This window comes from Phoxinus phoxinus (assembly GCF_949152265.1).
Source record: "Phoxinus phoxinus genome assembly, chromosome: 13".
Taxonomy (NCBI): domain Eukaryota; kingdom Metazoa; phylum Chordata; class Actinopteri; order Cypriniformes; family Leuciscidae; genus Phoxinus; species Phoxinus phoxinus.
Window position 1 is genome coordinate 20819442 of NC_136888.1, and position 19177 is coordinate 20838618.

The 19177-nt window shown below is 37.9% G+C and overlaps 1 protein-coding gene across 2 annotated transcripts; it reads right to left on the reverse strand.

The window, feature by feature from the left end:
• Positions 1-778: 778 nt before the first annotated feature.
• Positions 779-19177, reverse strand: rab3gap2 (RAB3 GTPase activating protein subunit 2 (non-catalytic)). 2 transcript variants are annotated; one of them, XM_079633331.1, is made up of 35 exons: positions 18806-19177; positions 17900-17973; positions 17690-17807; positions 17452-17533; positions 16869-16916; positions 16253-16328; positions 15821-15922; positions 15597-15696; positions 15348-15446; positions 14452-14600; positions 14268-14347; positions 14047-14136; positions 13323-13462; positions 12302-12497; positions 12075-12218; positions 11894-11976; positions 10924-10988; positions 10752-10842; positions 10549-10670; positions 10246-10450; positions 7354-7451; positions 7115-7220; positions 6867-7027; positions 6617-6791; positions 6129-6269; positions 5899-6005; positions 3958-4024; positions 3754-3824; positions 3644-3679; positions 3488-3562; positions 3093-3308; positions 2631-2720; positions 2225-2425; positions 1735-1899; positions 779-1655 (listed from the first exon to the last, which is right to left on the reverse strand). In XM_079633331.1, exons 1-35 carry the CDS (start codon positions 18915-18917, stop codon positions 1503-1505), a joined length of 4038 nt encoding a protein of 1345 aa, XP_079489457.1. In that variant the 5' UTR covers positions 18918-19177; the 3' UTR covers positions 779-1502. The 2 variants fall into 2 exon arrangements, with proteins under 2 accessions (XP_079489457.1, XP_079489456.1); XM_079633330.1 differs by having other exon boundaries at positions 788-1655; positions 3443-3562; positions 18806-19169.

The following is a 19177-nucleotide window of genomic DNA, read 5'->3' on the forward strand; positions in this document are numbered from 1 at the left end:
TTCCAAGTAGGAAAATACGAGTTTCCTAGAAGGAAAATACGAGTTTCCAAGTAGAAAAATACGAGTTTCCTAGTAGGAAAATACTAGTTTCCTAGTAGGAAATTTGATTTGAGAATTTGAGAGGGAGTTCATATCCAATTTCAAAGATTATGAGTTTCCCTTTAAAAAATTATTATAATCTTTGAAATTGGATATGAACTCCCTCTCAAATCAAATCAAATCAAAAAAAAGTAGGAAACTTTTTTTCTACAGTCCTGGGAAATCTGAGTGTCCTGGTAGGAAACTATAGTAGTTTCTTAGTAGAACATATGATTTGAGAGGGAGTTCTATGTCCAATTTCATGAATAAAGGCAACATTTGAATAATTTCCAATTAGGAAACTCATATTTTCCTACTAGTTTCCAACTGAGAATTCTGAGTGTCTTAGTATGAAATTTAGAGTTTCTTAGAAAATATGATTTGAGAGGGAGTTCATGACCAATTTTGTGAGTAAAGACAATAAATTATAATTTCCTACTGGGAAATCTTGAGTAGGAAACTCCAGTCCAGAAGGTACTGAGTGTCCTAATTGGAAATTTATTTGATTTGAGAGGGAGTTTATGAGTAAAGGCATAAGTAGTAGGAAAATACTAGTTTCCAAGAAAGAAATTATTGTAATTTTTTGCCTTTGCTCATGAACTCCTTCTCAAATCATATTTCCTACTAGGTGTTCTACAACTTCCCACATTAAGGACATGTTGCTGATATTTTAATGCTCCCGTTTCATATTCAAGACAATGAGCTGCACAACAGTTCTCGGAAATTGTCTTTAATTTTGGTATCACGTATTATATGAGCAGCCAGGCACAGCTGGTACAGGCCTGCATAAAAGGTCAGCACTACAGAAGAGGTCTTTCTTTTCTCTTGCAACCACACCTAAATTTGTACATTTAAAATAAACACATACATTAACAGATGACATTTTAGTGCTTGTTCACTAATAAACAGCATCAATTAGACATTACAGACACATTTAATTGGCAGAATAAATGAACGAGAACATCTAGAATTTGAAATAGAAAATATACCCCTCATGGAGTTAATATACTGTAATGTTTTGATTATACTGATTAAAGCACAATATTATTTTAAGGCTTCCTTGTAAAGAATGCCCTTCTTTAATTACAGGACTACTGTACATGAATAACATAGTTTTTATCCTAATAACACTCTAGACACTAGAGACTCCAGGCCTTTGTTCGTGACACGTTCAATGTGCACAGGCATTGTGGGGTAGCACATCCTCTAGAAGTGCTAGTGTTCTTGATATGTTATTTTAGTGACAGTTGGGAAAAGAGATTAAAGCCAGCTAAATTAAGCAGATTACTGGTGATAATGATGCATTTATTTAGGCTGCTGACTGGGTGGTTTTCCAGGTCTTTGGGCTCCTGGGAAGGTTTTTGAGTCTAGAATATTTAAAAAACATGATTCTCATTCTCTCTCCTCCAAAGCATTTCTCTATATCAGGGCTCTTCGTGTAAAGAGTCCACAGCCTCCAGCAGGTGGAGGGCAAGGCTATACTGGGCGTGGTTTTCTGGGAGCATCTCGATGACTTTATTGATCAGTTGACTGCTCTGAGACAGAGGTACTGAAGGACAGCGCAGTTCACTGGGGTCCTAAAAACACACAAACCATAATACAGGTGAGTTTAAGACAGTAAGTGATTGGCGAACTGTGCAGCCTGTGTAATCTTACCATAGCCTTCAGCCAGGTACAGAGGGTCGGTGGCAGACGGGCCAGCAGCTCCATGTTGGGTTTGGTCTGTGACTGGGAGTGGAGTAGGGAGAAAGAGAGTCTCTGACCAATCAACACCAGCAGCTGAGAACCCAAAACATCCTTGTCCTGCACCTCCATCATCACCTGAGAGATTACGATAGAAAGAAAAAGTGGAAAAAGATGGATGACAAAAGAAAGAAAATAGAAAAATCACAAAAAAAAGATAAAGAAAAGATATATACAAAGGATAAGGAAAAGACAAAGAAAAATGATAAGAAAAATGATAAAAACAACGAAAGAAAAAAGAAAATTACAAAAAGACATTATACATATTATGTTTTCTTAATATTCTGTTATTCTTTATACCAAAAGAAAAACAATAAACCAAAAGTTTATAAAGAAAAAAAGCACGATCTTTTACTCCTGTATGTATGCTCAGGAGGTTTAACAATGTGTGTGTGCACGTTACCTCTTCTGCCCTCAGGTCCAGGCCCTGGTTATAGAGCTCACAAACAAGGTGTCTGCGTAGTATGTCAGTATTGACTTGCAGTAAAGACGAGAGCTCCATACACACAGACGGCCACATGTCTTCAGCACCACTGTGTTTCACACCGTTCTCCTCAGCTTCAGCTAGAACCTTCACCCAGCCTGTTAACACGTTCATCAGAAACTGCACACACAGTAAGACAGTGTATCAACTTTGGTTTCAGAGGTGAGCTAAAAACATCTTACGACCTGTTATCCGAGAATCTTTTTGTTATGTGGTCAACATTTCACGGTCACTGTACAAGATGCATGTTAGACTGATTATAGAATAAAAATGTTAATACTTATTTTAGTTGGGGGCATTCTTGTTGAGAGCAGTTCTGACTCACTTCTTGTCTCACAGCCACCAGGTTGGGGTCCATATCTCCACTGGGCAGCAACTGAATGGACGCCAAATCTCTAAAAAACGCATTCTTGCCCTGTAGATGACAGAAAAACACAACATGAATTAAAGGCAAAAGAACTTGTAGTCGACGTGAAAAGTAAATTGTGCTAATCTAAAAGTGATGTATTTCTGAGAGAAATGTGAAAAAAACCCCGATTAGCTCGTTGTAGTTTGCTAATTGCAGCGATTTCATACGAGTGACAGACTGCTGGAGGTGATGGATTATTGTTCAGTCCTTGCGCTGGTGAGCACGTCATCAGAGAACAGATGTAATTGCAAGACGGAGGGGAATTTATAATGACTAAAAAAACTCCAACATTCCAAAAAAAAATTTACATTTTGATTTTGTGGTGACAGATACATAGTTAAGTGTGACGTAATTGTGTTTTTGTTGTCCTGTTTTTACCTTGCTGTCGAACAGACTGAGTGGTTTCAGGCGCAGAGAGAAGGACATGGCGGCGTGCAGCAGAGAAGCTAACACACAGTGATGCTGAACGAGGGGATAGTGTATGGATCTCTGATCCAAAGCTAACTCCACAATAGACACTGGACCCTCAGCACCGCCCCACACTTCCTCCACGCTCACATCTGGAACAGACACTTCCTCCACCCCTGAATCCGCCTGAGAGAGAAAAGACGTTTCTAATATATTTCACGCTTTTATTTCAACCCATAATTTGTTAACCATTCTTGAAAACTTCATTATAACTTAAGACATGCTTCCACCCATGCATCCACTGTTTGATCAGTCCTTACTCTGGGGAAAAAAGGAAAGGAAGGGAGAAAAGAGGAAGATGAGACCTCCATCAGAGCCTGCAGTAACTGCACGCAGGAGCCCAGGAAACTCTTCACAGCTGCATCTCCCATTCCGACATCCTAAACACACACACACACGCACACAAGTCAATTAAAATGAAAAAGATCTAAATTGAATTAATTCTTTGTGTCTTCTCTTACCCGTCTGCACAGCCGATCTTTAGGTGCCTTTCCCACCTAGATCAACACAATTATTTAATCTTAGTCACAGCACACAAAGAGAAAGAGCCAAAGTACACAGACACACTAACCTTTTCCATTAGGAAGGCAGTAGCTGAAAACCGCTTGACTATGAAGGTCTGCCACATCATTGCAGAGACACCTGAGGGAAGAGCATTGTTGAGGGAGAGAGTTATCATATGGAAATCCTTCTGTTGTGAAGAAATATGTTGTGGCAACTTGTTCAGGCAACTTCACTTAGTCAATATATGTCGTTTTTTATTAGTGACTCTTACCCAACTGAATGTAAGGACTGGAGATCATCTTCAAAAACTCCACTGACCACTCTAAGTACTGCCCCACCTGAACAGAAAGAGAGAGATGAAGTGTCCTCAGTGATTAGTTGATATTTTATATCAGTATTAGGAATATCAGTATATATATATATATATATATATATATATATATATATATATATATATATCAGTACTTGCTATTCGCTGTTCAGTAATACTGAACTGATATATACTAAGGATTTGTGGGTGGTTGCCCTGCATGCTTAATAAACAGCAAGAGTAATAAAGAAACTCCAGCTGGTCCAAAATGCAGCAGCTCGAGTTCTTACTAGAACCAGGATGTATGACCATATTAGCCCAGTTCTGTCAGCACTGCACTGGCTCCCTATTAAACATCACATACATTTTAAAATCTTTCTAATTAATTACAAAGTACTAAATAGTTTCGCCCCTCAGTCAGTACTTGAGCGAGCTCTGAACGCATTTTAGTCCTTCACGTCTATTGCGATCTCAAAATTCTGGCCAGTTGATAATACCTAGAATATCAAAATCAACTGCAGGCAGTAGATCCTAGCACCCAAACTGTGGAATAGTTCTAGCCTTGTACGGGAAGCAGACACACTCTGTCAGTTTAAATCTAGACTAAAAAACACATAACTTTAACCTGACATACACATAACACAATCAATTTATATGATTCAAATCAGTCAAATGATTGTTAGGCTGCATAAAAAAGGTCCACCAGAGCCAGGAACACTTCCTATAACACCTGATGTACTTCGTAAAAATAATGGCATCTACACTAATATTAGTCAGTCTGTTTAATCCTCATCCCGAGGTTACCGTAGTCAGCCGTATCCGGATCAGATGGTGGACCTGCACCCTGACACGACCAAAACACAGCCCTGAATGTCAGCAGAGACCTTGTCTACTAGACAATCCCCTGTGAAGACCTCATCAACATGACAGCCATCGGCACAGACCACAAGAACCAGACAGGTCCTCTGCACAGACCCTATGGCCAGCATCGGCGTGATGAATTCAATCTTCAAGCTAAAGGAACTGGGTGAATATTTGAATCCTACCGATCCCGATCTGAATTCTGACTTGTGATGCAGCCTTAATCATAATGACACCGTGTTTATTCATTGGCCAGAGGATAACTGGCCCCTGACTGAGCCTGGTTTCTCCCAAGGTTTTTTTCTCCATTTTGTCACCTGATGGAGTTTGGGTTCCTTGCCACTTTCGCCTCTGGCTTGCTTAGTTGGGGACAGTTAATATTCTACGATATTATTGATCTGACTGTACTGACGCTGTTGTATGATAACTGAACTGAGCTGGACGAAGACATCACTTTTTGCAGAACTGCTTCATAGAAGACATGAACTGATTTAATAACCTTGCTGTTTAATAACTTTGTATATAGATCTTCTATTTTGTTATTGATTGTATGTTTATTTATTCCCCATGTGTAACTCTGTTGTTGCTGTCTTTGCCGCACTGTTTTTGCTTTGTCTTGGCCAGGTCGCAGTTGTAAATGAGAACTTGTTCTCAACTGACCTACCTGGTTAAATAAAGGCGAAATAAATAAATAAATGATTCATGATCTTTACAACGGAACTGAATCAATACTGAACTGACTACAGCTTAACAACAGCCGATATGCATAATTTTCCTGTTATCACTGTAAACCTGCTTTGAAACAATCTGTATATAAAGTGCTATACAAATAAAGGTAACTTGACTGCTCCATTAACTATTTTTTTTTTACTTTTACAAGTAAGTATTTGGGAAAAAAAATATTTTGCTAAATGAATGTAAAAAAAAACAAAAAAAACAAGTCATTTGGTTCCAGTATTTATTTTTAAGTTCTAAATAAGAAATGGCAATTGGTTCCCAACCTTATTATAAGAAAGCTTTGAGACTTTTTAAAGTCTTTACCTCTGTGTCTTTGTTCCACTGGACAACATTTTCCCAGCTACAGTGAGCAAACAGCACATCAGGAGACAGAGAGCTTGGGAACCGCTGACACACACACTCCAGCAGCTCTGAGACAACACACACACATGCTTTAGTCAAACACAAAACACACACAGATGGTTAAAAGAAACCACCATGGAACAATTTTGATGTATCATCTAAGTCACATGACCAAGAATCTCCACGGTTACCCTCCAGTTTCTCCTCCCTGCCTTGCTGAAAGGGCTGTTCCGTGGGCTCATTCTCTCCCCTCTTTTGAAGGATCTTACTCAAGAGATCTGGAGACACACCGTGTCTGAAGATCAATTTTGAAACGCAGTCTGCTACACCACCTAAAAGACAAAAAAACAAAAATATGGAAACACTATAATCATTAATTTCCCTATTTCCTAGTATGAAAGCATAGATTATACATAACAGATATCACTGACAGCTTCAATATTCACTAGCTTTAAAAGTTACATTTATTTGACAAAAAACAGTAGATTCTTTGATAAACAAAGTTGAAAATAAGACCATTTATTTGAAATAGAAATCTTTTGTAACATTATACATATCTTTACTGACACTTTTGGTCAATTTAAGGCATCCTTGCGGAATACAAGCATTAGTTACTTGTAATAAAAAAATCGTACTGACCCCACAATTTGGAATGGTAGTGTATGTGTGTTTTATGCACCTCTGCCACTCTCTAATAGTGTTTTGACTGAGCAGCGTGTAACAGTGCCCCCTGTAGAGCCCTGAAGAGACGGCAGGCAGAGCAGCGTCTGCAGAGCAAGAACATCCTCCAACTGCTTTATACACACCACCCACTGCTCCAACTCCAGAGAAACACACACCCACTCCTCCTGAAACTGCACAGAGAGAAAGAGAGTTAAGCACACTCTGCACCAATTCTACAGATGCAGAAAAAAGACACACAAAGACACCTTGCTCTCTGCCAGCCTGGTGATGGCATTCTTGGCTACACGATGAGCGACTAGAGCAGCCAGTAGTGCGGAGGCCGCGCTTTCAGACTGAACACATGCTGTGCGGACCTGCTGCCACCAGGGTGAGACACACTGGCCGTCCCATGACTCATCTACAGCTCCTGATACACACACAATTGAAATATTAATATCCATGATAAAATATAGAGGACACAAGGTCAGTCTCTCCTCCAGATGATGTTAAAGACCTTTCATTGAGCTGAGGGTAGACAGCAACGTGTGCAGGTGTGAGACGGCATCTGGGAACTTCAGTACTTCTTTCTCTTTGTTCAGCCAAACTGACAAGAGCAAAGACTGCGAGAGAGAGAGATAGAGATAGATAGAGAGAGAGAGAGAGAGAGAGAGAGAGAGAGAGAGAGAGAGACAGTGTGATCTAATCTATCCATCCTTCAATCTTTTGTGTTCTTTTTACATCACTTTATCTTACCAATAGCTGCTGAGGGCTGATGCCACTTTCCTGCAGAGTCTCACACACTCTATGTAAAGGACTCTGTCCAGACAGACAACCCCAGAACAGGAAACTACCTGAAAGCATTAAAATTCACACATCAATTAACCACTTATTTAATGACAGTGACGCATCAATATTAAAATTCTGAAGATACAGATCATTATTTTCATGTTACGGGATAACACTAAAGAACTTTTCCTCTTCGGTCGCCCTACAGGTTGGAAGCAGAAATGTCCATTATCGCTGTCGTAAATAATTTAGCCAACCGCAGCCTACTGTCGCACACACGCTCACTGTTTATCCAGCACCGGCTTTGGAATGAACGATGTCCACAGACAAGGTAGAGTATGTTGCATGATTTCATGAAAGTATGATGTATTGCGACATCAGAAACGAAGAAAAATAAAATAATGACTATTGTAACGCTTGAAGTAAAGCAAGTAAAATTTGTAGTTTTCTTATGTCTCATTCAAACTACAGAAACGCAACCCGATCTGGCAGACTTGCATAGTGCGGTTATAGCAGATATAGGGCCGCAAAGCGAATCCAGAAGTGCCTTTCACCCTGTTACGACTTGATGAACCACTGATACGAATTTGGAAACGTTATTTTAAGGTAAAAATGTTTTCTTTAGTGTTGCTTTAAATGGCCATTATTAATATTATATACTATTTTGTCTAAATACATTAAAAATAAACACTAAAAACTTAAAACCAATAATTTAAAATGTTACAAATGAATTTAGGCAGTACAAAAATGGATATTCATTTTGAGATTTGCAAAAGATAACATTTGGTTATTATTGTGTTTTAAAAATAAACATTAAGAGAATATGCGAATTAGTCCTCGCCTCCCCTCAATCACACCAGTTCGGAGTACCTGTTCCACTTGGTCAATTTTACTGTAGTAAACGCTACACAATGGCAAGTGGAAATATTGGTTTAATTCAGCCATATATGTTATAAGAAGTAGTAGAAGAGTGAATTATACAGAGTCGTCTACAAGTTGATGTATCAGAATGGTAAAGGCTTTTATGTATTGCTCTCTACAATGTCAGACACATGACCGTAAATTATGATTAGCCTTTGGTTTGACTACGTTATCAAACAGCTAATAGTGTTTTAATGCTACACAAACCATGTAAACATGTTCCTGATCGCCATCTAAAAACAGGGTACCCCCAGGATCCTCCAGCTTAAATTCAAGGCTTTTTAAGACCTTTTTAATACCATTTCAAATGAAATTCAATGCCAACTTCGTACCCATTCCAACAATAATCCATTGAAAATATCAAATCTGTATACATTTTAAACCCTGGAAAATAATTAAGTAGGCTACTATGTAGGCTACTTGAATTAAATAAAACATTTTATTTAAATGATCAGTCATATTTAATACATACGCAACAGCGTTGTAGTGCGCACGTGTGTGTGTAGGCCAGTGTTCATTTTGGCAGCCATTTTTGATTCAGTCTTTGTCTTCATCTTCAGATGAAAATGCTTATGAATGCAAACTTTTAGTCATTACTTTTAGTAAACTGCAGTTACTTTAGGTAGCTATTTTATATGTAGTGTTTAGACAGAAAATGTCATAATTATTCTCTCTAGGCCATTCAATTAAGCTTATGAGAAATTATTTACATTGCACTCTTTAGCAGTAGCACTTGTGCAATTCTACATATCCCTTTTCCTAAGTTCCGTGGTTCTCCAATTTTTTTGAGTGCCGTACCCCCTGGTACCCCTCTCTTCCACTTAGACTGCAGTCACACCTTTTCCATTAAGGGACAATATTTGCCCCCTTTAATACATTTTTCCATTTAATTTTTAACCTTTATACCTTTTAAAAATAAATAATGCTTTAAATAAAACAATATTCAATAAATATGCAATGTTAAAAAACGTTTAATATTAATACAAATATTATATTAAAATAGCCAGTAGGTGGCGGTCATCGAGTCATTCATTCATTGAATCTCACGATTCGTTCAAAGCCACAGATTTCGTTGCAGAATAGAGCAATAAGCCTGACTACTGTTTTATGCAGTACATCACTTAAATGTTACCCTTTTTTTTACTGTTGTATAAAATCAATGTCACATTTGAAATCGTGTGGATACTCGGGAAACATTGGATTCTTGCTCATATATGATCAACATTAAAAACACTGCTGGATATCAGCCTGCATTTTGATCGCAGATTTAGTCGCACAAACAGTGCAAGCGGCTCGTGACAGGACACAGACCGACTGAATGACACTAGAAAATCTCAAATAAAGATCGCTGAACTCCAGCTTGTCTGTGTTTTCAGATCATCCGCGCTTCAGCAGTGTAGTGAGCGCACGAGCGCTAGTAGCTACTATCTTTTTCTGTACCTCACTTGCCTAGTAACCATAGTAACGGATGCGCAGTGCGCACGCTTTCGCGTTTTCTGCTATTACGTGGAGCGCAAGGTGCAGTCAACGCTGCATGAATTAGCCTACATTAGTAACAGTTAATTTTGTTACGGTATGAACTTAATCCTAGGAAAAGCAAAAAAAAAAAAAAAAGGCCTTTGTAACGAAATCCAAGACTTTGTATACCAAATTCAAGGCTTTTAAGGCCTTAATTTGAGATGATCAAATTTAAAACTTTTTCAATGCTTTTAAGACCCCGCGGGTACCCTGAAAAAGTTCGATGATCTGAACATCATAGAAAGTCAGTGGAGAAAATCCCCACCTGCACGTTGATGGGATTGGTTACATGTTTGTCTAAAAGCATATAAAATAAAATAAACAGACATATAAACAATACTAAAAACGATTTTCACCACAGGGTGTCTTTAAAAAAAAAACATTAAAATAATGCATAAGCACTAGCAGAGAGCAGTTTACCTAGTTGGGTCCAGTCGGTATCAGGTTGTTTAATCACTCTGAGCTCTCCGTTCACCCATTCCAACTGAGACAGAAATGTTCGGACAGGCAGCGGCCCACTAGAGTCTTGAGCAAATGAGACAGAGGGCCGAGAGTTCATCTCTGTGTATCGTTGCAGGATTGGGCCAACACGGGCAAGATCCTCCTCAATGCCAGAAAAAGACAGCTGTGCAGAGAGCAGAAACCTTAAGTTCAAATCTTAGTGTGACAATGGTACATTAGTTTAGCTTAATTGGATAGTGTCTGTGTGCACGTGTTACTCACATGTTCTGGCTCAGTGGGTGATGTATCTGGTGTGTGCAGTAACTGAACATTTGTATAGAGCTGGAGAAGTTTGAGCTGGGATGAACAAAACTGCAGCAATGACTCATCCACTGCTTCAGGATCTAATACGAAGACACATGAAAACCAGATCAGTGTTTAAATATGAAAAATACACAGTGCCCAGTGAGGATTGAAGGGGTTACCTTGTTCTTTCAGGCTAGCCAATAATGCACGAGTAACATGGGTCAAACAGGACACTGGTGCATTCTTATTGGAAAGCAGTGACTCCAGGGCCTGTCAATCAATCAGATATTTTATTAAAGAATTTATTAACAAATATGAATGAATATGTTGGTGTGTGTGTGTGTTACTAACCTGTTTCTTAATAGCTGGATGTTTAATGTCCAGTAACACACTTTGTGCTTCACTCTCAAGCAGAGCTGTAAATAAAAGTTCAAAGGTCAACTCAAACATGTGGACACATCAGTGCAATAGAACTTAAACACAACATTGGGTAGTAGTAGTTCTTTTTTTAAAAACATTTTTCACCCAAAAATAATTTTGTCATCATTAACTAACCCTCAAGTTGTTCCAAACCTGTATGAATTTCTTTCTTCTTCAGAACACAAAAGAAGGTATTTTGAAGAATGTCAGTAACCAAGCAGTTGATGGGCCCCTATTTACTTCCATAGTATTTTTTTCTCCATACTATCGAAGTCAATGGGGCCCATCAAATGTTTGGTTACCCATATTCTTCAAAATATCTTCTTTAGTGTTCAGCAGAAGAGATAAATTCATACAGGTTTGGAACAACTTGAGAATGAGTAAATGATGACAGAATTTACATACCGGTATTTGTGACCATGGATAACAAAACCAGTCACAAGTCGCACGGGTATATTTGTGGCAATAGCCAACAATACATTGTATGGGTCAAAATTCTAGGTTTTTCTTTTATGCCAAAATCATTCAGATATTAAGTAAAGATCATGTTCCATGAAGATATTTAGTAAACTTCCTACTGTAAATATATAAAACATTTATTTTTGTGAGTGGATGCAGCACAATCGCGAACATAAATGGACAACTTTAAAGGCGATTTTCTCAATGTTTCGATTTTTTTGCACCCTCAGATTCCAGATTTTCAAATAGTTGTATCTCGGCCAAATATTGTCCTATTCTAAACAAATCATACATCAATGGAATGTTTATTTCTGCAGCTTTCGGATTGTGTATAAATCTCAATTTCAGAAAATTGACCCATGTGACTGGTTTTGTGGTCCAGGGTCCCATTTGAGTGAACTATGAGGTATTTGAGGTAACTATGAGGTATGAGGTGTCTGACCTGGTTCCACCTCCCTGGTCCTCAGTAGAGTGGTGAGTCTCCTCAGCAGGTGCATGTCTTTAGCACGCTCACTCTTCTTATCACTGGGCAACAAACAGAACAGATACATATATGCTCACCTGCATTATGTGTGTGTTTTTTTTTATGTATTAATGTGCAATTGTTATGTATGAGTGTGTACCTGAGTGCCAGGTGGAATGGTATGGTGACGGCTCTCAGAGCTCCATTAACCGGATCAAACAGACACACCTGCTGTGTGTGTATCTGCCAACCCTGACTGGTTACACTATTCACACCCATTAACCTGTGACCTGCATACAACAGCCTTAAGAGAGAGTAATGAATTAATAAATATGCATTTTTGAATTGTAGCAATGTATTTTAGTTTTTTTCAGTTAGAGTGTGTACCTGCAATGTTTGCCTACAGTAAAAGCCCCTACTCGAGGTCCATGCTGAGTTCCCCACACCTCTAAAATGCCCCTACGTGGGGCATAAATCACCAGAAACTGGGCGTGCCGGCGGGGCATAGAGGGAGATGTGGCTATTTCTCTCTCCCCAGGAGCTTCTGACACCTGCACCCACCCGAGCTGAGCATCACGATAGCCTACACAAAATACAGACATTAAGGAAATGTGTTATTGTTTATATACACTACTATTTAAAATAAATATTACAATTTAAAACAAATGTTTAATTTTCACATGATCTTTCAGAAATCATTTGGTGCTCAAGAAATATTTCTTATTAGGAAATTGTGGTGCTTAAAATGAAACTGCGATACATTTTGTACAGGATGCTTTGATGCATAGCAAGTTCAAAGCATTGATTTAAAACAGAAATCTTATGTACACTTATGTGACACTATAAATGTCTTTGCTACTTTTTTGTCACTTTTCACAGTTCAATTAATACAAATATTTAAACTATTTAAAAATATATATAAAAAATGACCTAAAAAACTGTTGAACAGTAGTGTATATATATAATTATATTATTGCATATAACATTTTATAAATACTAGTATTATAAATATTAAAATAAAATTTCATGTTTTTTTATATTGTTTAATTTATTTGTATAATTATAGTATTTACTTAATTATATTTAAAACAAATATAAATATTTTTGTACAATAACATTTATCATAAATTTTTTTTTTTTAAAAGATTACATTTACAGTTGCATGCTTTTAGTTTTTAAACCTAAAATATAATTTATTACAAAAAATTACTTTTAACTACACATTGTCATATGGACAAGCAGTCCCTAATGATACGGATTTTTGCTTTAGTGAACAAACACACTAAAAACATCAGTCACACGGATTCAAATCTTGTTTGTCACAAGATACTTCTGCAATTTAATAGGAACAGGCTCATTTGATGCTTGTTCGCAAATCAGACTACATCAGTTGCGCTACACTGCTCACCCTTCCACATCCTGATAGCGATGCCTCGTGCCACATCCAGCAGCGTGACTCTGCCAAAGTCATCTGTGACTCCAGCCATAGTGTTACATGGAGAGAGACAGATAGACTCGCCATGGCGACGAGAATCTGGAAGACCAAACCTGATGAAACCAGAAAAATTTGGTGTAAATATGGTGTGTATCAGTGTTTGGTAAGTTACTCTAAAAAGTAATTACTAGCTACTAATTACATCTTTAACAGTGTAATTCAATTATTGCATTAATTTCTCTCTCTAAAAAGTATTACATTACTTATTGATAATTACTTTCTAAATCCCATAGCAACTGACCAATTGAACAAAACAAGGATAGACATGACACTGCTCTTTTAATTCTTTAAAATAAATAATATAGAATTGCATAAATTATTCTTGAACCGACCAGAGTATTTGAAGGGAGAATATTAGATTAAAACATGCATTTCAACATTAGATGTACAATTTTGATGTTAAATCCTATATTGCTTTATATAGAATAGTTCTATTCAGTCTATTACATCAGAAGTAACTGTAATTTAATTACAGAAAAATGAAGAGTAATCCCTTACTTGACTTTTGTAGGGAAAAGTAATTACGGTAAATTACAATAATTAATTAGTAATGTATTACACCCAACACTGGTGTGTATATGATTAAAATAAGTTAAAAAGCAATGTTGGAAGGTAGTGTTACTGCATACAGATTTACCTAACAGGAAGGGATGTGGCCGGCTCCACCTTTGGCTTCTGTTTCTGCACTGACTCCTCTTCATTTTTACTCTTCCATCCCAACCAACCACTATGGAAGAAGAAAAGAGAGTGACAGAGACCAATAATGCGTAACCATGGACATGTTAAGCATTGTCAGCTTGAACATGACAGGCCAGTGCTAATTAGAGCCAAGAGTTAAAATAACCCAGACACACAGACCTGGCAGCATTGAACAGAGCTGATGTGAGTTTGCTGGCCACAGCCAGAGCCACATGGGAGAGAAGAGGCTGAGAACTTCCCTGAGATATGAAAGAGGAAAAATGGCCATAATCATCAAGAACAACTACAAATAAGCCACAAGCACCAACAATAGACCACGGAAAAGATGTGTGTGTGTGTGTACCTCTATAGCGTAGTAGAACCCAGTGTAGGGTCCTCCTCCCACTGTGATATACTGACTCATAGCAGGAGGGCTTCCTTTAACCGCAGCATGATATCCTCCCAGAATAGAGGCATTTTTCATCTGATCGAACACACTCAGAGTAGTAATACCTGAAAGAGACAGACACCATTTTTTGAAAGACATGAATAGTTTTATTCAGCGAGGATGCATTCAATGGTGACAGTAAAGAAATGTCTAATATTACAAAAGAGTTAATATTTAAAATATATGCAGTTTCTTTTTGAGCTTTCTATTTATCAAATGATCCTAAATAATGCATCACATTTCCACACAAAAAACAGTTTTCAACATTGATAACAAGAAACTTGATATCAAGTTTCTTGAGCACCAAATCATCATATTAGAATGATTCCTGAAGAGTCATGTGAAACTGAAGACTGGAGTAATGATGCTGAAAATTCAGCTTTGCCATCACAGGAATAAATTACATTTTTAAAATACATTTAAATCATAAACAGTTATTTATATATTGCCTGTAGCCTATTTAGTATAGCCTAAGCCCCCAATGATGTGCGAGTTTGGTCTTTTATATCACTGTTAGTCCATTAAGCTATATTAAGCCTTTTATATGTCCCGACGGCCGGGGAATCCTGGAGTATGACGTATGAAGGGAAACCGTAGTACTGAACAGCGCCGCAATTTAACTGTTCAAGTAGTGTAATTCAACAAGCTTTTTTTGTTTCGAAAACATTTGCCATTATTTTACTTCCATAATACCGACCCCAAAGTTTTGAACGATAGTGTATATTAACCGTTGTTCTACTGTGCTGTGGCTTTCTGTTCAAAAAGATAAAATTAAAATGTTAGAGAAATTAAATAAAAGAAATCTCTCTTACCGATGCTGGAATGGTCTGTAATTGTGTCCATATCTTGTAGGCCCCACTTCTTATAGGCCAGTGGTGGGGGCTGGATAACATCACTTCCTGCTGCTGCCGCTAAAAGGCAAAGGGATAGATACAGGGAATAAAAGGCATGAAAACAAATAACATGAAAGGCAAAATAAAAAATATGTAAGGCATTACTGGCCACACTATAATCTGGTGAAAGCCTGATACACATTCATACACCAGCACTCTCTATCTTACCTCTGGCAACCTGGTTTCGACAGGCACGTAAAGACTGGAAGAGACTAAAGCCATCGATGGTGACCAGGGCTGCTGGGTACAAAATACTGAGCTCCTCATGCTGATAGAGAGATAGACATTTCAACATCATCAGCGTAGTTTGGTCTGCTGTTTAAGTTAAGGTGTCATGTGTAGCCATGCTAAGAATTGCTTTGTGCAGAAATGAACACATCAGTTATTGGTACCTGTTCCGTTACTCCAGGGTGACGTGGAATCTCATAGGTGCGACATTTGAGTCGCAGCACAGGATCTTCATGCAACAACTGGGCCAAAAGAAGAACACCACTCTATATACACACACACACACACACACACACACACACACACACACACACACACACACACACACACACACACACACACACACACACACACACACACACACACACACACACACACACACACACACACACACACACACACACACACACACACACACACACACACACACACACACACACACACACACACACACACACACGATAAGACCAGTGGATTGTCTGCTCTGCTGATACTGGTCTGGTTTTAATTAAAGATGACACATTACTGTTTATTATTAATGCATTAAATAGTCCAATTGAGCTGGTGAGTTTGTAGGTCAGAAAACATCACAGTACCTCTGTGTAGAAACGGACATAACCTGAGCTGAATCCAACTACAATACAGGTCCAGTCGGGTCGGCCGGTAGAGCTTCTAAACAGATAATGAGCACATACCTTACCGTTCAAAAGTTTGGAGATGGTAAGATTTTTAAAATGTTTTTGAAAGAAGTCTTTAATGCTAACCAAGTATGCATTTATTTGATCAAATATACAGCAAACATTTTAATGATTGGAAATATTATTACAATTTAAAACAACTGTTTTCATCTTTAATACATTTTAAAATATAGCTAATTTATTCATGTGATTGCAAAGCTGAATTTCCAGCAGCCGTTCTTTTTTTCTCTTCTTCTTAAGAAACATTTATTATTATTATCATCAATGTTAAAATCAGTTGTGCTGCTTAATATTTTTGTGGACATTTTCTGAATTCTTTGATGAATAGAAAGTAAAACAGATTACATTTATTTGAAAAGTCTTTACTGTCACTTTTGATCTGTTTAATGTGTCCTTGCTAGATAAAAGTATTATATTTTTTCTATTAAAAATCTTACTGACCCCAAACTTTTGAACGGTAGTGTATTTGAAAGAGTAGATCTGTTTGGAGTGTGTGTGAGTGTGATGTTCTTACCTCTTCTGGCTGGCCAACGGAATACAGATAACACTACTGATACACTCTCTGTGAAAAGAACAAGACAGAAAATTGAGAACCAATGAACAAAAATAAAAACATTATCTCTGAGCTTTCTATTTATTACAATCCCTCTTATTATAAACATATCTTTTTATTAAATGTTTAGAAACTCCTCTACTTATAATATTGCCCAATTCTGTTTTTGTCTTGTACTCACCCTTTCTTCTTTGTGGGATTAAATCCCTTTATGTTATTTCTAGTGCTGGGCAACTATTAATCGCAATTAATTGCATCCAAAATAAAAGTTTGTGTATATGTATAAACTTTTTGTTATTTACATATAAATTATGTAGAAATATATATACAGTATATACATGCAATTATTTCTTAAATAAATACATGCATATGTGTGTATTTATATATACAAAATAATTATACACACTAGTACACACACATATATTATGCAAACACAAACTTTTATTTTGGATGCGATTAATCGCGATTAATAGTTGCCCAGCATTAGTTATTTCCCATAAAACCATCCAAACCTGACCCTGCCCTCTCCTATTTCGTCTCTCACCCCTCTTCAACTCTCAGCGTTCCGCTCCAGGTCACAGTTAGGGACATTTCCTCCTGCCCACTTTCAGCTGTCCGCCACTTTGCTGCCAATCAATCAATCAATCAATCAATCAATCAATCAATCAATCAATCAATCAATCAATCAATCAATCAATCAATCAATCAATCAATCAATGAGTTAAACCAATCAATAACCAATAAAGAAGAGATTAATCAGTACTGTATGTATGTGTGTGTACCAGAGAGAAATATGGCTTTATGCTCTCGAGCAATGACCAATAGATCTGAGCAGGGCGAGAGAGACAGAACACAGTCCTGCAGCCAGGGGGCGCTTTGCTGCTGCTCCTCCTCCTCAGCCTAGGAGAACACACAGGTTTAGAACGGCATTTCATTTGAGTAAATAATAACATAATTTTCATTTTTGGGTCTACCAATCCTTTAATACAAACCTGAGCTCCATCCTCTTTACCGTCAGGATTCTCCCAGGAGGCCCAGTCCGAGTCATCCCACGTTAACTCATTCTCTAGAGAGAGAAAGAGAGAGAGAGAGAGAGAGAGAGAGAAAATGATGTGCTGTAAAAAAATGCGGTCAGCAAGCAAGGATGACTCTATTCACTATAACAGTCGGCTCAATCTGCTCCTTCAAACTCTGTTAGAGCTTATTTATACAGTCTTATTCTTTTTCTCTCTATCTTTAATTCCATGATACTCATTTATCCCTCGTGTCACTATAGTCAAGTGTTTTAGACACAAATTGCCTGTCAATCGAATGACAGAATCTTGAATGCAAGGTCCCTTCCCTTTTCTTTTCCTGTCTTTCTCTTCATTGGTCTTTCGTTCATTCACTGTCTCAAACGCAGTCATGTGCTTCAGAATCTTTCTGCAGGATGACTCATTCACCAAGGGCAAACACACCTCCCTTTCTCTCCATCTTTCTCTGTTATTTTTCTCTGTATGGTCTAAGTTATTCTGCATCACAGTCAGAAAAATCACTTTACACATTTTCTTTTATCAAAATGCACCAACATACTTTCCATTGACTTAGCATTAGATTACTATAAAAACAAATAACTTTATATACCCATAACTCCAAACCTACCTCTCACAGAAGTTTTTCTGCATTTATATATTTAGTAGGTTAATTACACTGCTTTTTTTTTTTGCCTGTCATGACTGTGTCGTTCTGCATTTACCTCTAAACATCCACTTTTCAACTCTACCAACCATCCACCAACAACAACAACACCACCCTTAGTGACACCCATAAATCACTGAACAACCGCAGTGCAGGAGAACCATCATTAAACTGGACCTTACATAACGTTACACATACAGACAGACTGACTTCAGCAGTACCTGCTTGTGTTTTCTCTTCCTCCGGGCCGGCTTTCTTGTGCTTGGGGAACAGAAACTCTCGCACCTGTCTGAGCTCCTGGACCCGGCCGAACTCCAGCAGACAGCAGGACATGATTCGGGCGGGCGGAACGAACCGGACCCAAAACCTACGGATTCTACGACATAAACCCACCGTCCGATACACGTACTTAGTGTGTTTATGAGCCTGTCAGTGAGGTTTGTGAGGGTGTTGACTATTTTTTGGACCAGAGCGGGTAAGAAAATCCACTGTCTATGGAAATCCAGCTGAGGTGTTGTTGTGATGTGAGTTTGGCATGACACATCCACATCCGCTATAGACACGCTAATCGCGCGGCTGCCTCCTGCTGGCCT